The sequence below is a fragment of the Podarcis cretensis genome (assembly GCF_951804945.1).
Source record: "Podarcis cretensis genome assembly, chromosome: 13".
Taxonomy (NCBI): domain Eukaryota; kingdom Metazoa; phylum Chordata; class Lepidosauria; order Squamata; family Lacertidae; genus Podarcis; species Podarcis cretensis.
Window position 1 is genome coordinate 19,131,516 of NC_137182.1, and position 21,118 is coordinate 19,152,633.

A 21,118-nucleotide genomic window follows, 5' to 3' on the forward strand; every position below is an offset into this window, starting at 1 on the left:
TTTACACCCCCACGGTTTTTAATGATCTTCAGTGCAAACCGCCTTGAGACAGTTGTTTAGAAGGCAATTAACAGAATGTATAAAAAGGAGGTTTACTCTACCTGATTATTTTGTGGATAGGCTACAATAAAATATAACAGCCTTAGCAAAAATTGATACTCATACAGCTGATGTGCAGGGAGAACGGAAGGAATATTATTGCAAATATAAATATGTTTAACTATATTGAATATTGAAATGAAATGAAAGTTGGGATAGCTGATGTATTTGGAGCCGCAGTGGGGGGAAGGGAAGAAGGAGGAACATCTGGGAGATAGGTGGGATGTCAGCTTTTAAATTTATATTCCATTTGTATTAATTTGGTGACAAAAAGCTACGGAAAATCAATAAAAATAATTGGCAAGCCAAAAAGAAAGAAGGCAAAGAATAAACTGATTGTGATGATGATGATCATCATCATTTCTGTTTAATTCTAAGAGTATTGGGGAATGATATATAATGAATAGGAAAATATGTTTAAAAGTACCAAAAGTCCTTTTTGTTGGGGATAATTCAGAGGGAAATTCCCAGTTGTCAAAAAAGACTGTTTATGTAACTACTGTGGCCTGTGTTTTGTTAGCCCCAAAGTGGAAAACGAGCGAGGTTCTAACCAAAGAAGAATGGCAACTTAAACCGATGGAATACACACAGCTTGCAGATTTAACATATAGAATAAGAGAAAAAAGGAGAATGTACATTTAAAGAAGACTGGAAAATGTTTACTGAATATATGGGTGAAAATTGTGTTCATTTAAAAACACTGGTAGCATTAAGATAAATTCAACAGTGTAAATAAGTTTAGATGGATGTAGCAATGGATTACTGAATGGTTTAGTTCATGTAAAATATGCAGGGATGTATGGCATGCAAAATGAACCACAGAAAGAAAAGAAGGGAAGTCATTGATTTAAGGTTGTTTAAATTAATACAGTTGTACCTTGGAAGCCAAATGGAATCTGCTCTGGAAGTCTCTTCGACTTCCAAAATGTTCAGTAACCAAGGCGCGGCGTCCAATTGGCTGCAGGAAGCTCCTGCAGCCAATAGGAAGCCACGGAAGCTGTGCCGGACATTTGGGTTCCAAAAGAACATTTGCAAACTGGAACATTCACTTCCGGGTTTGTGGCGTTCGGGAGCCAAAACGTTTGACTCGCAAGGCGTTCGTTAACCAAGGTACGACTGTATTTTGAAATGTAAATTAGAAAATTAAAAAATTATGTGTACATATAAGAATTCCTGCCCAGTGCAGAAATTCCTCTGACCTGCAGACGAGCCCCAGCATGAAGAGTAGCAGAGCTGTGATGTCAAGCTGGTTCCAAGTGTCCTGGAAGTACCGCCGTACCCTCAGCGGCAGGGGGAGCGAGCCCACGAAACAGCCTTGGCGCACCTCCTCGCAGACCAGCGTGAAGACCCAGATGTACAAAGCGATCTCTGTGCCAGAAGGGCCTTTGGGAGGCGGGGGATCAAAATCCAGAAGCAAGACGTAGGAGAAGAGGAAGAGGAAGAGCAGGTACATCACGACGTTGCCCAGGAAGGCCGTCACCGGAGCCACCCAGAACTGACGCCACCGTCGTAGCCAGGATGGGCGAGTAGAAAGAGGGAAGGGAGGATCTGGATCGCTAGGAGAGGGCAAGGAGTGGAAAGGACAAGAGGAGGTAATGAGTGGGACAGAATCAAATTACGGCTGCCACCCAAATCCAGTGGTTCTCAAACATAACCCGTTCTGGGAGCCCATTTGACTCCCTCAAGCGCCTAGCTGTCAACGTTTTCCTTTTTTTAAGGGAAATTCCCTTATTCCGAATAGGATTCCTGGCAAGAAAAGGGAAAAGTTGACAGCTATGCTCCAGCGGAAGCCGCGTCAGACATTCGGCTTCTGAAAAACATTCGCAAACCAGAACACTTACTTCTGGGCTTGTGGCGTTCGGGAGCCGATTTGTTTGGCAACTAAGCTGTCTGGGAACCAAGGTTTGACTGTAATGACCGCTCCCCGCTTAAAACGGGGGGCGCCCTTTGTGTGGACGCGCGCAGCCCCTAGATCTGGAGCGGCCCCATCAGCATAGGCTTGGCTTTGCCTTCCCTCAGGTGGGATACCTGGAGGTCTCTGCCTACCTCAGTCCGTTGTCCAATCCCACCTGGGGGAAGCGTTGCCAAGGAGACCAGGCCAGGTAGGGGAGGGATTACCTGCCCACACAATAGAGGGAGGATCTTACCTGGGAATCCTCACTTGGCTCCAGAGCTTCTGGAGGAATCTTAGTTGATTCACCATATGGGTTCTGGTAAACTAATCAATTCATCTATCAATTAAGCTTGCAGATGGATAAAAACTACTATTACTACTACTACTACCACTAATGATTATAATAATTTTATTATTTATACCCCGCCCATCTGGTTGGGTTTCCCCTAGCCACTAATCTTGAAATGAGAAGCAATAAAAAATATACTGCTTTTATTATACACACATATGTCCCAGAATAATTCAAAGTGGTCTTATGTCACTTTTAACAGTCATGGCAGCCCCCAAAAGACTGCGCTGGGAACTGTAGTTCTGTGGGCAGTCTCCAATTAGCACTCGTAATGAACTACAATTCCCAGGATTCTTTGAGGAAAGCCATGGCAGTTAACGTTGGTATAGGAGTGCTTTAAATGTAGGGTACAGATGTGATTCCTTCCTCTGCTTGAGAAAAGGGAGAAGGCCTCTTAAGGTGGTGTTTACCACCTGCAGCTTTTATGTGTACCTGTTTTACACACGCTCACATATGCACACACACACACACAACACACACGACATCCACATTGCCTAATTCAGCAAGCTAGGAACAGTCAAACCTTGCTTTTCAAACGTCTCGGCTGCCAAATGATTTGGAAGCCGAACGCCAAAAACACAGAAATGAATGCTTCCGTTTATAAATGCACCTCAAACTGCTTCCAAGGCATGTTTTTCATTTTTACCCTTAGACTTTGCAGCCAGCCCTTTGATCCTCGGTTTTCCAACGTTTCGGAAGTCGAATGGACTTCCGGAACGGATTACGTTTGAAAACCGAGGTTCCACTGTAATATATTTTAAACTGATTATGGTGTAGTGGTTAAGAGCGGTGGACTCGTAATCTGGTGAACTGGGTTCGATTCCACGCTCCTCCACATGCAGCTGCTGGGTGACCTTGGGCCAGTCACACTTCTCTGAAGTCTCTCAGCCCCACTCACCTCACAGAGTGTTTGTTGTGGGGGAGGAAGGGAAAGGAGATTGTTAGCCACTTTGAGACTCCTTAAGGGGAATGAAAGGTGGGATATCAAGTCCAAACTCTTCATCTTCTTCTAACCAATTCTTATATTCAGCCTTGCACCCCAATCTGGAATGTCTCTCCTTCTGACCCTTCCTTCAGGAACAGAGAAATAAAAATGACCTGATTCTAACCATGCCTCCTATCCTTCTGGCATGCCTGCAGCTGTGTTTAAAAGCCCTTGGTCATTGTGTGCTAAAAAGTAATAATAATTTTAAAATGCACCAAGTCCCAGAGAAATCCATTGGCTATGGCAGACTATGTTGGACACTCAAAGAGGGGACCTGGAATATCGCTAAATCAGAGATGGGGAACCCTCTTAAGATCCCTGACCACGGATGATGCTGGCAGGGCCTGAGGAAACCTATAGACCAATAGCATATGGAGGGCCGCAGGTTATGCAAGGAATCCAGCCTTCAGGCTCCTTTGTGGCAGCAGCGCTGAAGGTTAGGGTCTCCCCTGCCCGCTCCCCACACCTTCCCAAGGATATGACCGTTCCCCCTACTCAAACAGCATGTCTCCGATGGTACTTTTCACATCCGTGTCAAGGCTGTCCACCTCATCTTGGCGCAGGTCCTCATCCATGGCTCTGTCGAAAGAGGAAGCCACGCTCAGGTTCGGAGCAAGCATGGTTAGCATGGTCCAGACTTCTGCCTGAATCCAAGTCTGCGGCTCCCAGAGAAGTGAGGCCTTCTAGGGTGTTAACGCTGTCAGCTCCTCCATCGTAGGCTCACGTTGTATATATAGTGGTACCTCTGGTTGCGAACGGGATCCGTTCCGGAGGCCCGTTCACAACATGAGCAGAACGCAACCCGCGTCTGCGTGTGCGCGGGTCACGATTTGCCACTTCTGCACATGCACGTGATGTAATTTTGAGCGTCTACGCGTGTGTCAGCGGCGAAACCCGGAAGTAACCCTTTCCGGTACTTCCGGGTCGCCGTGGGACGCAACCTGAAATATTTAACCTGAAGCAAACGTAACAAGAGGTATGACTGTATGTGTAAATAAACCATATATCATAAAAGACACCACAGTCTCTGCTGTCCCTCATTCCAGAGGAACCCGAGCCCTGAGTAATAGCCTGGAACCCCAAGAATCTCACACTGCTGGGAGATTGGGGTGGCCTGCAACAACCACAACAGTCTTTTGGCAACCATTTTAGTTTTAGACAGGGTTCACCCACCTGTACTTGATGAGGTCGGTAAAGATGAGAGGGGGGCAGAAGAAAGTCAAGAGGAGCTTCCAGACTGCGGTGCCTCGGTCCATCTCTCCCCACCAATTCTGGGTGAGCAGGGACTGCGGGGACAGCATGGAAGAGAATTAGCAGGGGTTGGGACCCCTCAACCTCCCAAGCCTTAACAATGCGGGGCCAGTTTACCTACAAGATCATCGTACCCCACATGTGCCCATTCGGCTTCGATTGGCAGAACTGGCACAGCTGCAGGTGCCACAAAACACCCGTCCCGCATTTGTAAGGACCCGACACAGCTTCCCGCGCTATAGGGGTTGCTGTTGATCCTGCTAAACTGAGCATAGGCAAACTCAGCCCTCCAGATGTTTTGGGACTACAATTCCCATCATCCCTGACCACTGGTCCTGTTAGCTGGGGATCATGGGAGTTGTAGTCCCAAAAAACATCTGGAGGGCCGAGTTTGCCTAGGCCTGTGCTAAACGTTAGCTGCTTCACAAAACTCTTAAAGGGAAAGAGAATTCAGCAGCGCTGTAGCAGATGCTCGAGCAAGAAGCATCCTTGCAGTGCTAGACACAACCATACCTGCACACCATCATGTGCAAAAAACAGGCGGGCGTCAGCCTGGTGAGCGAGCTGGAGGACAGTGGCTCCTCCCCAGAGTTCGGAGCGGCGCACCAGCAGTTTGTAGGCCCGGGGCTCCCCATTTCGGTAACATTCCCCAAATACACCTGGAGTTGGGGTGGGAGGGGGGTGGGAGAGAAGAAAGTGAGGAGGAGAGGTTTACTTACAATGTCAAGGAATTTCCAACACATCCCACAAACCGCACTCATTTATAATAGCCGTTTTCATTGCAGTAGACTTAACACTGGCATATCACTCTTGCGACAGTGCAAAAATGCTTTCCTCCATCCCCTCTGCTACCCAATGGCGACGTTCAAGTGTGGACAGCCTTTGGCCCGGTAGATGTCGCTGAACTACAACTCCCATCAGCCACAGCAAGCATGGCAAACAGCGAGGGATGATGGGAGCTGCAGTTCATCAGTACCTGGAGGGCGACGGGTTCCTTGGTTCGAAACAAACAGGGAGCGACCTAAACGCTATTTAGAAATCGAGTTTCCCTGGAGTCTGAACCGGAAAGAATTGAGGCAGCTTCGCGGTCATTGACTGCAAACAGCCTTCCCTTCCTGACCATTCCGCTCAGGTCCCTCTTTCCCACCGCAGCCTCCATGTCCTCAGCATGTCCGCACCAATGGCCAAGTTCTCAAAGCGCATGGCGAGGTCCTTCATGGCGGCCTCTTCCTCAGCCTCCTGCTCCAGGTGCGAAAGCTCTCGGAGAATTCGTGCTGCTGCCAAAGCCCCAGCCACAGCGTCGGGTGCCTAAGGGGGAGAGGAAAGGGTGGCCATCAATGGAGACAGAGGCAAGGAAACAGCCCTCCAAAAAAGCTGCAGGCAGCTGAGAGCCAGGAGGGGAAAATACTCTAATCAGTATCCAAAAAGCACTGCCTGGTTGCCCTGCCATTTCCAGCCGGTACCTTATTATTTCAACTCTGGCTCCTTGGTTTCTCCCATTATGAACCCCATACAAGAGCCTATCTATTTGTTTGTTAGCTCTGTCACATTGAGGTTGCTATATAATAATACAATAATAAAAATGATTTTTTATTTATTTATACCCTACCCATCTGGTTGGGTTTCCCCAGCTACTCTGGGTGGCTCCCTACAGAATATTAAAGGTAAAGGGACCCCTGACCATTAGGTCCAGTCGTGGCCGACTCTGGGGTTGCGGCGCTCATCTCGCTTTACTGGCCGAGGGAGTCGGTGTACAGCTTCCGGGTCATGTGGCCAGCATGACTAAGCCGCTTCTGGCAAACCAGAGCAGCGCACGGAAACGCCGTTTACCTTCCCGCCGGAGCGGTACCTATTTACCTATTTGCACTTTGATGTGCTTTCAAACTGCTAGGTGGGCAAGAGCTGGGACCAAGCAACGGGAGCTCACCCCATTGCGGGGATTCAAACCGCCGACCTTCTGATCAGCAAGTCCTAGGCTCTGTGGTTTAGACCACAGCTCCACCTGTGTCCCTCAACAGACTATTATAAACACGATAAAACATTAAAAACTTCCCTAAACAGGGCTGCCTTCAGATGTCTTCTAAAAGTCAGATAGTTGTTTATTTCCTTGATATCTGGTGGGAGAGAGTTCCACAGGAAGGGCGCCACCACCGAAAAGGCCCTCTGCCTGGTTCCCTGTAGCTTCACTTCTCGCAGTGAGGGAACCGCCCGAAGGCCCTTGGAGCTGGACCTCAGTGTTAATTATATTAATAATAGTCATCATACACACCATTTCCCAGAAATACATGGCCATCTCTCTGCGGTTCAGCAACACAGCCCATATGAAGAGGTCAGTCCAAGGGTTTGGCGAAAGTTTGGAGCGGTACATGGGGTCTCCGTTGAGTAATGATCCTTTGCTCTTGGGAGAGGAGAGAGAGGCACGATTAGCAAGAGACAGAAATTGCTCACACTTAGCTTAGATTTTTGGTTGATATTCAACAGCTGCCCAGAATCTATCACCCCCCAACTTTAGCCTCAGCAGCTTTCCAAAATTTTACCGAGGACACGAAAATCCGAAACAAATTATTTCGGTGACGAGGTGAACATTGCCTTAATGTGTACATGTTGCTTCTGGTAAATGAGACACTGTAGCCGCTAGAGGGCTGTGAAAATTTGTGCCCCATGCTTTTTAGACTCATCTACCCATGTCTTATCTGAAACCAAAGGGGTGTATCAATTGCCAGATGTGAACTCCCCCCCCCCAGCTCTCCTACCCCACTACAGAGACTCTCAGGAGCAGAAAATGGGGAAAACCACTGCCTGGGGTGAGGGATAGTTAGCAGAGACAAAAAAGACCAGAGTTTCAAGAGGGTGAGGCAGAATTGCAGGGGGCGATGAGGTAAGTGAACAGGAAAAAAGTGTCCCCTTTGCAAGCTGGAAGGTGGGGGCAGAGAACGAGGCAGACAGTTTGTTTTATGCTGCAGAGATGGTCAGACATTATGCCTGGGGTCTCTAGGAATCTGAGGGTGCAGCAATGGAAGGAACGGAACCCTCTCGGGTAGTGAATGCTGTGGACTCTCTCCATCTCAGCTCAGGTTATATATATGTGTAAATAAACTACATATCATAAAGATAATAGGGTTGCCACCTGTCCTGTATAAAACAGGACTGTGCTACATTTCAGTGTAAAATGCTACTTCCTGTACGGATACAGTTCTCTCTCTCTCTCAACACTACACCAGTGTGGTGTAGTGGTTAAGAGTGGTGGACTTGTAATCTGGTGAACCGGGTTCGCTTCCCCGCTTCTCCACATGCAGCTGCTGGGTGACCTCGGGCCAGTCACACTTCTCTGAAGTCTCTCAGCCCCACTCACCTCACAGAGTGTTTGTTGTTGGGGAAGAAGGGAAAGGAGATTGTTAGCCGCTTTGAGACTCCTTAAGGTAGTGATAAAGCGGGATATCAAATCCAAACTCTTCTTCTCTTCTCTCTCTCTCGTGTGTGTGTGTGTGTGTGTGTGTGTGTGTGTGTGTGTGTGTTCCAAGTTAGGGATCCTCTCCAAATACATATGCTTGAAAGGAGTTGTGAAAAATCATGTATTTAAGCTCTAGATAGCCAAGCACAGACATATTTACAAATTTGTGTGTGTGTGTGTGTGTGTGTGACAAATTCAAGAGGGATAGTCTGTTAGGCTGCAATAGATTGTAATGGTTTGCTTTGAAGTCACTTCAGCACAAGATGGGGAAAACACAAAAACCCCAGCCCTGCCCTGCGTTATATTTTGCCAGAACAAAGGTGGCAACCCTATAAAGATCCCACATTATCCACTGTGCCTCTTTGTTCCAAAAGGAAAGGCAGACCCTGATAAGCACACCTGGCAACCTGGAGATTGAGATGGCCTGTATCAATATATTAAGGGAAAGCATGCATAAAATGCACACGTTAGGAAAAACAGCACCCAAAATATATATATAATTATATCAGTTTGCAAAATGTGCACATTAGAAGGGGCACTTCATTGAAAGATGAGCCTTTGGCCTGGTTCACCTACCCCTGTCCCTCTGGCGGGGTGCAATCCGTCATAAAAGGGAGCACACACATCCCCCAGGAGGTCATGGAGGATGTGAGCCACCTGGGGCAACTGGCACTCAGGCAGCGACCGATCCAGCAGCAGGTATTCAGCAGGTGAGGCGGGCTCAGGGCCTGCGACTTGGCGCCGCTCCAGCAGCTGATGCAGAAGTGTGCCGCTTGGGGTCCCTGCGTAGAGCTGCTCCAGCTTCCCCCACGTCAGGAACTGCCCAATGTCCAGTCCGTTCTCCACAAAGAGGCGCGCTAAGGCAGGACGGTCGCCCACCAGAGCGTCGTGCATTGGGTCCATCAGCAGACTAGGCTGCAGAAGAGAGAAGGGGTGGCGGTAAAAGGGGATGGGAAGATAAACCGCATGAGTGGTACCTCTGGTTATGAACTTTATTTCTTCTGGAGGTCCGTTCTTAACCTGAGGTACCACTCTAGCTAATGGGGCCTCCCGCTGCCGCCGTGCCGCCACTGCGCAAGTTCTGTCCTCATCCTGAGGTCAAGTTCTTAACCCGTGGTACTACTTCCAGGTTAGCGGAGTGTGTGTGTGTGTATGAGAATATCTCCCGCACCTTGCCATTTGCCATTGTCCTTTACCTTTACCTTTTACACAGCATAATTCACAATATATTGCCAGGCCAAAAATTATGCAACCCGATATCATGATATGGACTTCAAACTGGTTTTGGATGATATAGGAACTCTAAGGTCTTATATATATATACGGTAAATATAAAATAAATGTTCATAAATGTACAAGGCAAACACATACATAAGAATATAAACCACGTGTCTGAAATAGTACAGGAGAGCAATCCTGAATCCATTTTGACTCTCCCAAATTGACCTCAAATGTTTCTCTGCAAAGAGGAAGGAAATGAGAAAAGCTTTCCAATTGTCTTAGGACTGTAGGGGCTTACACCTCCCTGTAAATACAGTCTGGCAAGTTATCTGTTAAGCTGAGCACACTATCAATATGCCTAAGAGATTCAGGAACTAAGTATTTACCACCTCAAAAGAATGGCCAGGCTACCCAGAAAAGGCAACCAGATAAGGCATTATCAGGTATCCTGGCAGACAGGAGAGAACCAACACACTCAAATTTCTGCTGGAGACCACCTCTTTCTGTGATGTATGTATGATGTTTTTTTGGGGGGGTGGTCTTGAGCTAAAGGGTGGGCAATTTCAAAAGTCTATATAAGAGCTTGCACACTGATGTTCTGGGTTCCTCTCCTCCCTCCCTGCGTGGGATGAGCAGGGGACCCTGTTGCAACAGTTTAATAAAGATCAGGCTTATTAGCTTATTAGCTTATTATTGCTTCTCAATATTCTCTGGTTGGCCTCTGTTATTTTCTCCTACCGATAGAGAACCAACTTAAGGACTCTATACGGGCTCTTAGACACCCCATAAGGGAAAGGAGTTTTTCTTAAAACATATTGATATATCACCCAGCCCTAGTCTGCACCCGGCCTCCTTGCTGCTCCCCAAAAGTCCCCTCCTCCATGTCTTCTCTGCCTTTGCTTTCATCCTCTCGCCTCTTTCTCTGCTGACTCACCTCCCAGTCAACATCCCCACGGAACAGCTCAGTGCTAGCAATGTCCACACGGTTCCAGGCCACAGCCAGGTGCAACTCATCCAGGTAGCAGGTGGCCTCGCGCGATTGTTTACAGGCTGAAATGAGGGGAGAAGGAGACACCTCCTTAGCCTTGGATTCTGTTGTCTCCCTCTGCAGCACCGTAAATGGGGAGAAGGTGGTGGGTACGAGGAGAAGGGAATCCTTGGAAGGGAGAGGATAAATTCTCAGGAAAGGGAGATGAGATCTTTGCAAGGGGGAGATGTCTATGGGAATGACTTAGTTTCGAAATGAAACACCAGGGTTACTTTGCTTGGATTAGCTATAGAAATTGAACCCCAAACTATATAATATGAAAAAAGACGATGGGGTAGAAACTTTTTTTAAAAAAAAAGAACTGGGATGGATTCTTAAACTGTTTTAACAGATCTGATCAAAATGTTTATGGGACATTTTGGGTACTTTTGTGGCTTACATTGATATAATAATTGATACCATGCCAATATGTTGCTTACAATGCGTCAGCTTATTTTAATTATTTGATTTCTATATTGAAAGCAACATTTAGGGTTGGCGTGTCATCAATGCTAGTCCAACTCAGGGTAAACCTATTGCAGCTTCTGGACATGGTCAACTTAGGTTCATTAATTTCAGTGGGCTAACTCTAAGTAGAACTTAGATGGCTACAACCCTCAAACAATTAAATGCAAGTTGGGAATGTTCAGCAAATCTCAGTCCTGGCTGACTTCCTTTTGTGGTTCATATCCAGCCCATGTTAACTTTTAAAATATTGCAAGGGTCAGACAGGCACCACATCTGGAGGTCCCTTCTTTATGATGTTGGTGCCGCCCCAGAATTTCCCTCAACCACTGAGCGAAGGACTTTCTGGAATGTTAGCTAACTTCCATGATTGGGTTATTTTTCAGAGCTCAGGACTGAAGGTTAGTAGGAACCATTGACTGGAAAGGAGTTTGTATAAAACTTCTACAGCCCACTTTTATATTTAGGAAATATCCAACGCAAGAAGAGGTTGATTGGGGAGGTAAACCCCAAAGCCACAGCTCAGCCAGAGATATCTGCAGTAGGGTAGTCACCTTTCACCAGTGCTTGGAGAAGGACAGTCTCAAACTCCTCGAGACCCTCCTGGTCTGAATAGACAGTGACCAGTTCCCTTAGAGCCCCAATTTGCTCCACCTGTGGAGGGGGAAAAAGAAGAAGCATTGTCTTGGAGATCTATGAGAGAAAACGAGATTCCCTTCCCCAGAGAGAGATTTTCAAGTGAGGACTGGTAATGGGAGGTCTCAAAGCTCCACAGGAAGGAATGTGAGCTCTGGGTAGCCCATGGAGAAATAATAATTTGTGAAGGGGGTCAGGGTGTTGCAGTTCTGGATCCTACCTCCTCTGCCAAGTCCTCCAGTTCATCGGCGGGGAACTTCCCCTGCATTTTTTTCATCGCCAGGGCCTTCATGGGCTCTCCAGGCTGTGTCTCCTGTAGCAACCCAGCTAAGCAGTCAGCTGCTCCTCCGGTTCCTGCCAAGAGCAGGCAAGGGATGGAGGCATGGACCGCATCAGAGACGCGCTGAGGGAAAGAACAAGACAGAAGATGAGCCCCTCAGGAACCTACGAAGCCAGGGGCCCTGAAATTGTTTGGGCCAATGGTCACTAGGGATATTTCAGGTTCTTTCTGTTTTTCCTTTTCTCCGTTCTTGTTTTATTTTCATTACCGTTCTGGCCTGAATATAAGCCACACTTCCCCTCCTGCAAATAGTGACCATGAAAAGTTAAAGTGCGGCTTATATCCGCGACCTTACGGTATGCAGCCAGGAGCGTGGCAAAGAGGGGCCTGCCCCACGCATAGTCCCCCTGCCCTCTCCCCCAAGGCTGGGAAGGGAGAGAGAACGAGGAAGCGCCCCCCCCCCCAGTATGCAGCCAGGAGCAACGAGGAATGGAGTGGCTTATATTCAGGTATTTCCCCCTTTTTTCCTGTCGTCCCTCCTCCAATTTTAAAAGTGCGGCTTATATTCGGGTGTGGCTTATATTCGGGTCAATACAGTATGTATTTTGTGATTTTATGCTGTGATTTTATGCTGTGAACCGCCCTGAGACTTGCAGATATAAGGCAGTACGGTCGTACCTTGGTTGTCAAACGGAATCCATTCCGGAAGTCTGTTCAGCTTCCGAAAATGTTCTACAACCAAGGCATGGCTTCCGATTGGTGGCAGGAGTTTCCTGTAGCCAATCGGAACCCATGTTGGACGTTTGCCTTCCAAAGAATGTTCACAAACCTGAACACTCAGTTCCGGGTTTGCGGCATTCAGGAGCCAAAACGTTTGACTCACAAGGTGTTCGGGATCCAAGGTATGACTGTATACAATTATTATTATTATTATTATTATTATTATTATTATTATTATTTCCAATCTTGACTTCAGTGTACCACAACAGCTTGTGATTTATTTCAAAGACTTCCTGATAGACACCTGTTCATATGCAATTTTGCCTAATATATTTTGGTTTCATGAATTTTTTGACGTTGTTATCGTTATATGCTTCTTTATGCACATTTTGGCACCAGTCGTCGTCCGTCCCCCCCAATGTGTATATCAATACACAAAGGGTGATTTGCAGCACGTTGCCAAGGGTTTCTGGCTCCCATTTGTTTAACAATAGAACAACTTTTGCGCCTACATTAGGCAGCTGAAATGAAGGCTCCATGCACCCTGTACATTTGAAGGGCACCCTCACAAGAATCCTGGGAACTCTACACAGAGCTACAGTTCTCAGCACCCATAACAAACTATAGTTCCCAGGATTCCTCAAAGAGGTGTGTGCTTTACAATGCGCTTTAAATGTATGCAGCCGGAAAAAGCTAACTGGAAGTGGACTTTGACGTGAAAGGATTGTGAGCTCAGTTCAGTCATTGCACAGAAAACAAATTCTTAAGGCCAGAATGTGCTCAGAGCCACCCTGGTTGGTGGGTTTTTAAATTTCAGCTATGTCTTTTGCTCCTGGCTCCTGGCTTGTAGATCCTGAGGTTCTAGTAAAAAATGCAAAAATGCAATAGAACCTCAGTTTCTGAGCGTCTTGGAAGCTGAACATTTCGGTTTTCAAACGCTGAAAACCCATAAGTAATCGCTTCCGTTTTTGAACGGGCCTCGGAAGTCGAACGGCTTCCATGGCATGTTTTTCCATTTTCACCACTGAAATTGACATTCTCCCTTTGCGCCTCAGTTGTTGAACATTTTGGAAGCTGAACGGTCTTCTGGAACAGATTACGTTCGACAACCGAGTTTCCGCTATAGATCTGGCAAACCTCGAGTCTGTCCACCTCACTTCCTACTGCCCCTTTTACCACGTTCACAGCGACCACTTCATTTGCGTCGCTCCTTCCCAACAGCTCTTTCTTTTAGGACTGGGTGTCTCCCGTAAGCCCATACCCTCCAACAGGTCCAGGCCAAGAGCCAGGATGGAGCTTGCGGGCCACGCTCCCGGGCGAGTCACGTGATCCTGTGTGAGATTGCGGTCCTTCCCAAAAGGTTTTTTCCCCCCAAATGCAATATCACAGCACCCAAAATGGCTGCCATGCTCTCGTGCAAAAAAGCAGGGTGTCCTGTTTTTCCCAGGACAGTTGAGGGGTATGCAACCCTCGCCCCGTCCCACTTCCCTTCACAAGCTCTCACGCCCATTACCTTGAACATAGCTGAGTCCCCACTGATGAGAAGCAGCAACACAGGAATCTCAATACTCCCAGCACCTGCAGGCAGCAGCAGTGAGATAAGGAAATTACACAAGAGAAACCTAATGATACAGGGCAAAACAAGGGACCAATATTTTGGGATACCAGGACGGAAATCTATCACAGGGGAAGCTGGCCAGGGGACTGGAAGTGTAGCAGCCACAGAATTTCGGGTACAGTCATACCTCGGGGTTACAGATGCTTCAGGTTGTGTTTTTTCGGGTTACGGACCCGCCAAAACCTGGAAGTACTGGAACGGGTTACTTCCGGGTTTCGGCGGTCGCGCATGCGCAGAAGCACTAAATCGCAACCCATGCATGCGCAGATGCGGGTTGCGAACGCTGCAGGTTGCGAATGTGCATCCCGCACAGACCATGTTCACGACCCGAGTGTCCACTGTAAATGCGTACAGTGGTACCTCAGTTTTCGAGCGTCTCAGAAGCCAAACGTTTTGGTTTTCGCACGCTGAAAACCCAGAAGTGAATGCTTCCGTTTTCAAACGCGCCTCAGAAGTCGAACGGCTTCTGAGGTGCGTTTCTCAATTTTCTCCATTCCCTTTGCCGGCAACCCATTGCGCCTCGGTTGTCGAACGTTTCGGAGACGAACAGTCTTCTGGAACGGATTACGTTCGACAACCGAGGTACCACTGTATTAGTTAATGAGGCAGCAAACTCTGGCCTCGCTACGGTGGCAATACTGTGCCTGAATGCTGCTATTTCAGACAACAGATGGGGGGGGACACAAACTGACTATTACTCCAATACGAATACAGTGGTGCCCCGCAAGACGAATGCCTCGCAAAGACGAAAAACCCGCTAGACGAAAGGGTTTTCCGTTTTTCGAGGCGCTTCGCAAGACGAATTTCCCTATGGGCTTGCTTCGCAAGACGAAAATGTCTTGCGAGTCTTGCGAGTTTTTCCCCTCCCCCCCCTTTTTCTAAGCCGCTAAGCCGCTAATAGCCGCTAATAGCGCTAATCCGCTAATAGGGATGCTTCGCAAGACAAAAAAACCGCTAGACGAAGAGACTCGCGGAACGGATTATTTTCGTCTTGCGAGGCACCACTGTAACAGCAACATCCTCCGTGTAGAAACTTTGACGTTAGAGAGTAAGGTCCTTCTTATCTTCAGCCCACTCCTGAGCTGACAAAGTAGTTTGCTCAAGAAAACATTCCGTCATTTATGGGCTGAAGGAATATAGAACAGGTTTGCCAAGTCAGAGAAAAATCAGGCCTCACCCCCAGGGATGTGGGAGACAGGTCTTTTTCCTAAGGAGGCACTGCACCAAACCCTCCCACCACCAGGTCTGGCACTGCTTGGCTCATTTATACGAGGGCTTTCCCTCTGCAAAGGACCGTGTCTCTGAAAAAGCTCACTACTGTTGTCACTAGGCTAACATAAAACAGAAGCAGTGGTAATAAGCGGTGCAGCTGAGGACACCTGGGGCAGGAACCTGAATAAACTATCTGACGTTTAGAAGACATCTGAAGGCAGCCCTGTTTAGGGAAGTTTTTAATGACTGATGTTTTAATGTATTTTTAATCTTCTGTTGGAAGCCGCCCAGAGTGGCTGGGGAACCCAGCCAGATGGGTGGGGTATACCGGTAAATATTAAATTATTATTATTATTATTAAACAGAATTTCAATTGGTCTGCTCTGAGTAGGACCAGCATTACACACATCCCAATGTATTGTATTTTTTTAATTTTATTTTATTTCCATGCTTACTACATACAAAAAAAGGGGAACAATATTGAAAAGGGGGTACAACTTAAGAGGGGAGGGAAAAGGAAAGAAAATGAAATTTCCACAATCTGTTATTAAGATAAAAATTTTGACAACAATTTATGATTACAATTTCATGCTACAATAAAAGTAAAAAAATCTCATTATCTTTTATACCCGACTTCCCATTTATTCCTTAATTCTTTTTACATAGATTTACTGCCATATCGAAACACTATTTTTTATGTTAACATTTTCACAATTTATAAATGTTTATATTTATATAAGCAATGAATAAAAACTGCTGGGATCACTCAAAAGCTGCTACAGATTTTAACACGGTATAATTTTGTTTAAGATATGTTCTGAAGGCCTCCCATTTTGATAAAAATTCAATTCTCGGTTTATTTTTTCAGATAGACTATCTATGAGTTTAAATTTAAATTACAGAAATCACTTCTAAATCTGCAACTGTACAAATGCAGCATCATATGCAAACATTAACTTCCTTTTCTTGAAAGAAATAACCCTCTCCCCCCAGCTCCTGATGCAATTCCTCTTTTGAGGCAGAGGAAGTTGCCACCCGCCCCAAGGTAAGCCAAGGAAATGCAATCCTTGCGTCCAGGGAAAGTGTCTTACCGCCAGCTCCCACTTTCTGCTGGGCAATGTAGCGTTCTAGGCGGGCACGGAAGGAGGCCTCGCCGCCCACCCTGCCCTGCGTCCCGTTGTCCACCAAGAAGAAGGCAGAGTGGTTGGCATCCAGAGGGCAGTAAGGGGCAGAAGGAACCGTCCTGGGATAAAGTGCTGGGAACAAACCCTGCAGAAGGAGGGAAAAACAGGGAGCAAATGAAGGAAAGTGCCAGGGACTTTGAAAGTGACCCGGAAACTACAATTAATCCAGAATCCGGCAGCTAGACTGGCGACTGGGAGTGGCTGCCGAGACCACAAAACTCCTTTCCTGAAAGACCTACACTGGCTCCCAGTACATTTCCGGGAACAATTCAAAGTGTTGGTGCTGACTTTTCAAGTCCGAAACCAGGCATAGGCAAACACGGCTCTCCAGATATTTTGAGACTACAACTCCCGCCATCCCTGACCACTGGTCCTGTTAGCTAGGGATGATGGGAGTTGTAGTCCCAAAACATCTGAAGGCCCAAGTTTTCCTATGCCTGCCCTAAACAGCCTCAGCCCAATATACCTGAAGGAGCGTCTCCACTCCCATCGTTCAGCCCGAACACTGAGGTCCAGCGCTGAGGGCCTTCTGGTTGTTCCCTCACTGTGGGGTTACAGGGAACCAGGCAGAGGGCCTTCTTGGTGGTGGCGCCCGTCCTGTGGAATGCCCTCCCACCAGATGTCAAGAAAATAAACAACTATCTGACTTTTATAAGACATTTGAAAGCAGCCCCGTTTAGGGAAGTTTTTAATGTCTGATGCTTTATTGTGTTTTTAATATTCTGTTGGGAGCCACCCAAAGCGGCTGGGAAGACCCAGCCAGATGGGTGAGGTATAAATAATAATTTTTTATTAATATAATAGTTGGATGCAGAGGAGCAGTGGGAGGCACCAGCTGGGGAACCCCCAAGAGAAGAAGGCCCAGAGCCGGGGGTTGGTGATGGGGTGATGATATGTGGTCAGAGGAAGAAGAGGGAGAAGACTGGGAGCAGGAGAGGTGTCGGAAGCTGAAGAGGTAACAGGGTTTAGTGAGCAGGCAGAGCCTGTGGCAGAGAGCAGTCCAGAAGCAGACGCAGAGGCTGGCCAAGATGCAGAGAAGAGGCCGGCTGGTGAAGAAGCAAGGGAGTCCCAGCCCAGCTCCCCTCTTTGCTGGCATCCCAGAACCCAAAGAGGTGTGAAGAGGACAGAGCAAAGACAGACAAGCCATGGTAGTCTCAGATTGCTCGGAAGGGACCCAGGGAGGGAGGAGACTTGGGTACCTGTGGGAAGGTGGTGACCTTCACTCCTGACTACCGTATTTTTCGCTCTGTAAGACGCACCTTTCCCCTCCTAAAAAGTAAGGGGAAATGTGCGTGTGTCTTATGGAGTGAATGCAGGCTGCACAGCTTTCGCTGAAGCCAGGAGGGCGCACCAATCCCTCTTGCTCTCCTGGCTTCAGGGATAGCCGCGCGAAGCCTCTTCAGGGCAACGGGAGGAATGCACCCCCTGGCCTGAAGAGGCTTGGCACAGCTATCCCAGAAGCCAGAACAACAAGAGGGATCACTGCTTTCACTGCGCTGCGAGGGAGAGAATATTTTTTTTCTTGTTCTCCTCCTCTAAAACTAGGTGTGTCTTATGGTTGGGTGCGTCTTATACACATAGCTGTCAAGTTACAGATTTGAAAATAAGGGACCAGCAGCCTCGAAAATAAGGGATCAGCAGCCAAAATAAGGGGTTTTAGACAGCCAGCTGAAATACGAAGTTAAAAGGGACCAGATCATTTTGGAGAGCAGCACTGGTTTTTAGCCCTTCGTTTCCAGCGGTTGCTGCTCAAGACACCAACTGATGAAACACTGCAATTAAATAACTACAAGCAGCAACCACTTTTAGCGCAAAACGAAGTCCAAGCTACAAAGATGTTGCTGCAGTTCCGTATCTTTTCTCTTGTGCTCCATCTGCAGCTCTCAGTTCCATCAGGCGGGGCAGGAGGAGGGGGGGGGAATAGCGCCCAAAGTAAACCTGCAAATCAGACCATCTATGCTAGTCTACCACTACAAATCTATGGGAGAAGTGCTTGCGGTCCTTTCTCCGCTTTCCCCCTCTATGGTTCACCCTTGGAACACCTGTCCGCGCCTGCGCCTCCGCCTCCTCCTCCTCCTCTCTCTGAACTGCTTTCTCTGTGGTTGCCCTCGCTCTCCTCTCAAGGCTCCTCAGCAATTCATAGGCCGCGCCAGGCTGCCCATCTCATCCAGGTCCTTCAGCGGTGCAGCCGCAGTACGGCCTAGTGGTGGCAATGGGCAGAGGGGAGGTTCCAGGCAGAGATGCTCAGTTCGTCGGCCGCGAGGAGGATGGCGGCGGAAGGGCCCAAGGCTCCCGCCAGTCCCAGCAGGGAGGGGCTCCCGGGGGCTGAGGCTGGTGAGAGGAGGCCGGAGGGGGGTGGGCTGGGCAGCCAAGCAACACAGTTGGAGCCTCCCTCCTCCCTGGCTGGCAGGGAGGGAGGGAGAGGAGCTGCTTCCTTTGAAACCCGGGAAATTTAAGGGACATCATCAATAAGGGACAGCAGCGGGACACGGCGATGGGATAAGGGAGTTCCCCGCCAAATAAGGGACGGTTGACAGCTATGCTTATAGAGCGAAAAACACGGTACAGTGGTGCCCCACAAGACTAATGCCTCGCAAGACGGAAAACCCGCTAGACGAAAGGGTTTTCCGTTTTGGAGGTGCTTCGCAAAACGAATTTCCTATGGGCTTGCTTCGCAAGACGAAAATGTCTTGCGAGTTCCTGCGGGTTTTTTTTTCTTTCCCCCCCCTTTTTTCTAAGCCGCTAAGCCGCTTATCTGCTTATCCACTAAGCCGATAAGCCGCTAAAAGCCACTAATAGCGCTAATAGCGCTAATCCGCTAAGCCGTCAATGGGCTTGCTTCGCAAGACAAAAAAACCACTAGACGAAGAGACTCGTGGAATGGATTAATTTCGTCTTGCGAGGCACCACTGTACTTGCCTCATTTGGGCAAGATTGACTGGGAAGAGTTGCTGTGCTCACAAGACCTATCCTCCTGAGCTGATTTCATTTCTTTGAATAAAGAGAGTTCACTGACACCATGCTGACCTGCTCTTGACCCCACCCCCCCGCCCTGACAGAAAGACCGAAATAACCTGCTGTGTCTTCCATGCCCATCCCATCACCTCTGTACCCATTTGCGGTCTTCTCTGTCACCCCCCTCTCCAATACCTTGGGGTTCACAAGACATTGGCGCTGCTCGACGATGCCCCACGGAGCAATGCCCATCGCCACCACATGGGTGCTGGGGTTAGAACTAGCGGTCGTATGGTCCCTCACAGCTTCCCCAACATGGCGTCCGACGCCAGCTTGGAGTCCACCAGTCATAATCCAGGCACCTGTGTAGAAGCGGCAGAGTGTGTGTGCGTTACAAAAGTGGCGTGTGTTACCAAAAAATAAAAATAAAGTATGGTCTTGGAAATAAAACATTATCATCATCATCATCATCATCATCATCATCATCAATTATTTTTCATTTTGCCATTTTACAAATAATTCTACACAAAATTACATATCCAAAATTGCATATCTGTCCCTATAATTTGGGAATTGTAGGGACAGAACTACCTAAAATGTATAGGAACTAATTCATGTATGCTACTATAGCGGCAAGAATGTTACTTGCCCCAAAATGGAAAGAAGCAGAAGTCCCAGCAAAGGAAGAATGGACACAAAAACTTATGGAATATGCAGAAATGGAGAAACTTGCCGGAAGAATAAGAAATCAAGATAACAATTATTATTTTTTACAAAAGAATGGAAATGGTTTATTGAGTATTTACAGATAAATTATAAACAGATAAAAACATTGGCAGGATTATTGTAATAACCTGCAGTTTTATAAAAGTATATATTTAGAGAAGATGACTAAATTAGTAAATTGGGTTAATTTGGATGTGCATAAGTTATTAAAGACAAATTTAAGGAACTGCTGTAAGAGGGGGAAGGAAGTCAAGTTCTGAAATGTCAAAATGATTGTAAAATTAGTGAAATGCAAACTTGAAAAGAATAAATAATTAAATAAACAAACAAACAAACAATTAAAAAAAATATCCAATAAAAATAAACAAATCCTTAAATCGGCTCCCCTCCCCCCTTCTTTGCTTACTTATGTTTTATCCTTTATTACTGCATATCCAGATGAATTTAATTATTGATATTCCCCTTAAATTAATTCTTACGGCACGTTTTTATATTAATCCTGCTAATGTCGGCAGCTCCCAGCTGCTTGCCCAGGAAAGTATAAAGACAAGGAAAAGTTTCTTACAGTCCTTTTACAGAGAGAGGTTATAGAACAGAGCCTCTTGGACAGGCACAGGCAAACTCCGGCCCGCCAGATGTTTGGGACTACAATTCCCATCATCCCTAGCTAACAGGACCAGTGGTCAGGGATGGTGGGAATTGTAGTCCCAAAACATCTGGAGGGCCGAAGTTTGCCTATGCCTGCTCTTGGATAATGGCGTTGTCCCAAGGGAATCCCCCCCCCCCCCGTCTCTCTCACTTACTAATCCATCACCTTCTATGGGTGCTGCAACATGCCCTCCGTCTTTGAGCTCGCCTGGTTCTGGGAGATGGAGGGCCTGGAATGCTTTCTAATGACAACATGTCAGCCAGGAGCTGTTTCGGCTCTCCCAGGATTTCCCCACCTTTCCCCCTCATCTGCCTCTGAGCTGCGACCTCCTGCAAACCCCTGTTGTAAATCTACACTGTCTTCCTCTTCCTCCTCCCTGGGTCAGGATGGGGAGGG

At 47.4% G+C, this 21,118-nt stretch overlaps 1 protein-coding gene across 1 annotated transcript in view; it reads right to left on the reverse strand.

Annotated features, from left to right (window-relative positions):
* Positions 1-21,118, reverse strand: part of TRPM4 (transient receptor potential cation channel subfamily M member 4) — a 44,547-nt gene that overhangs the window by 11,676 nt on the left and 11,753 nt on the right. The window contains exons 5-17 of the mRNA XM_079949299.1: positions 19,543-19,709; positions 16,300-16,477; positions 13,892-13,956; positions 11,599-11,781; positions 11,297-11,396; positions 10,185-10,300; positions 8,606-8,944; positions 6,848-6,976; positions 5,757-5,886; positions 5,092-5,237; positions 4,501-4,613; positions 3,823-3,906; positions 1,299-1,655 (exon numbers count right to left, since the gene is read on the reverse strand). Coding sequence (XP_079805425.1) covers positions 1,299-1,655; positions 3,823-3,906; positions 4,501-4,613; positions 5,092-5,237; positions 5,757-5,886; positions 6,848-6,976; positions 8,606-8,944; positions 10,185-10,300; positions 11,297-11,396; positions 11,599-11,781; positions 13,892-13,956; positions 16,300-16,477; positions 19,543-19,709 — 2,107 coding nt within the window. The remainder of the gene's footprint in view (positions 1-1,298; positions 1,656-3,822; positions 3,907-4,500; positions 4,614-5,091; positions 5,238-5,756; positions 5,887-6,847; positions 6,977-8,605; positions 8,945-10,184; positions 10,301-11,296; positions 11,397-11,598; positions 11,782-13,891; positions 13,957-16,299; positions 16,478-19,542; positions 19,710-21,118) is intronic.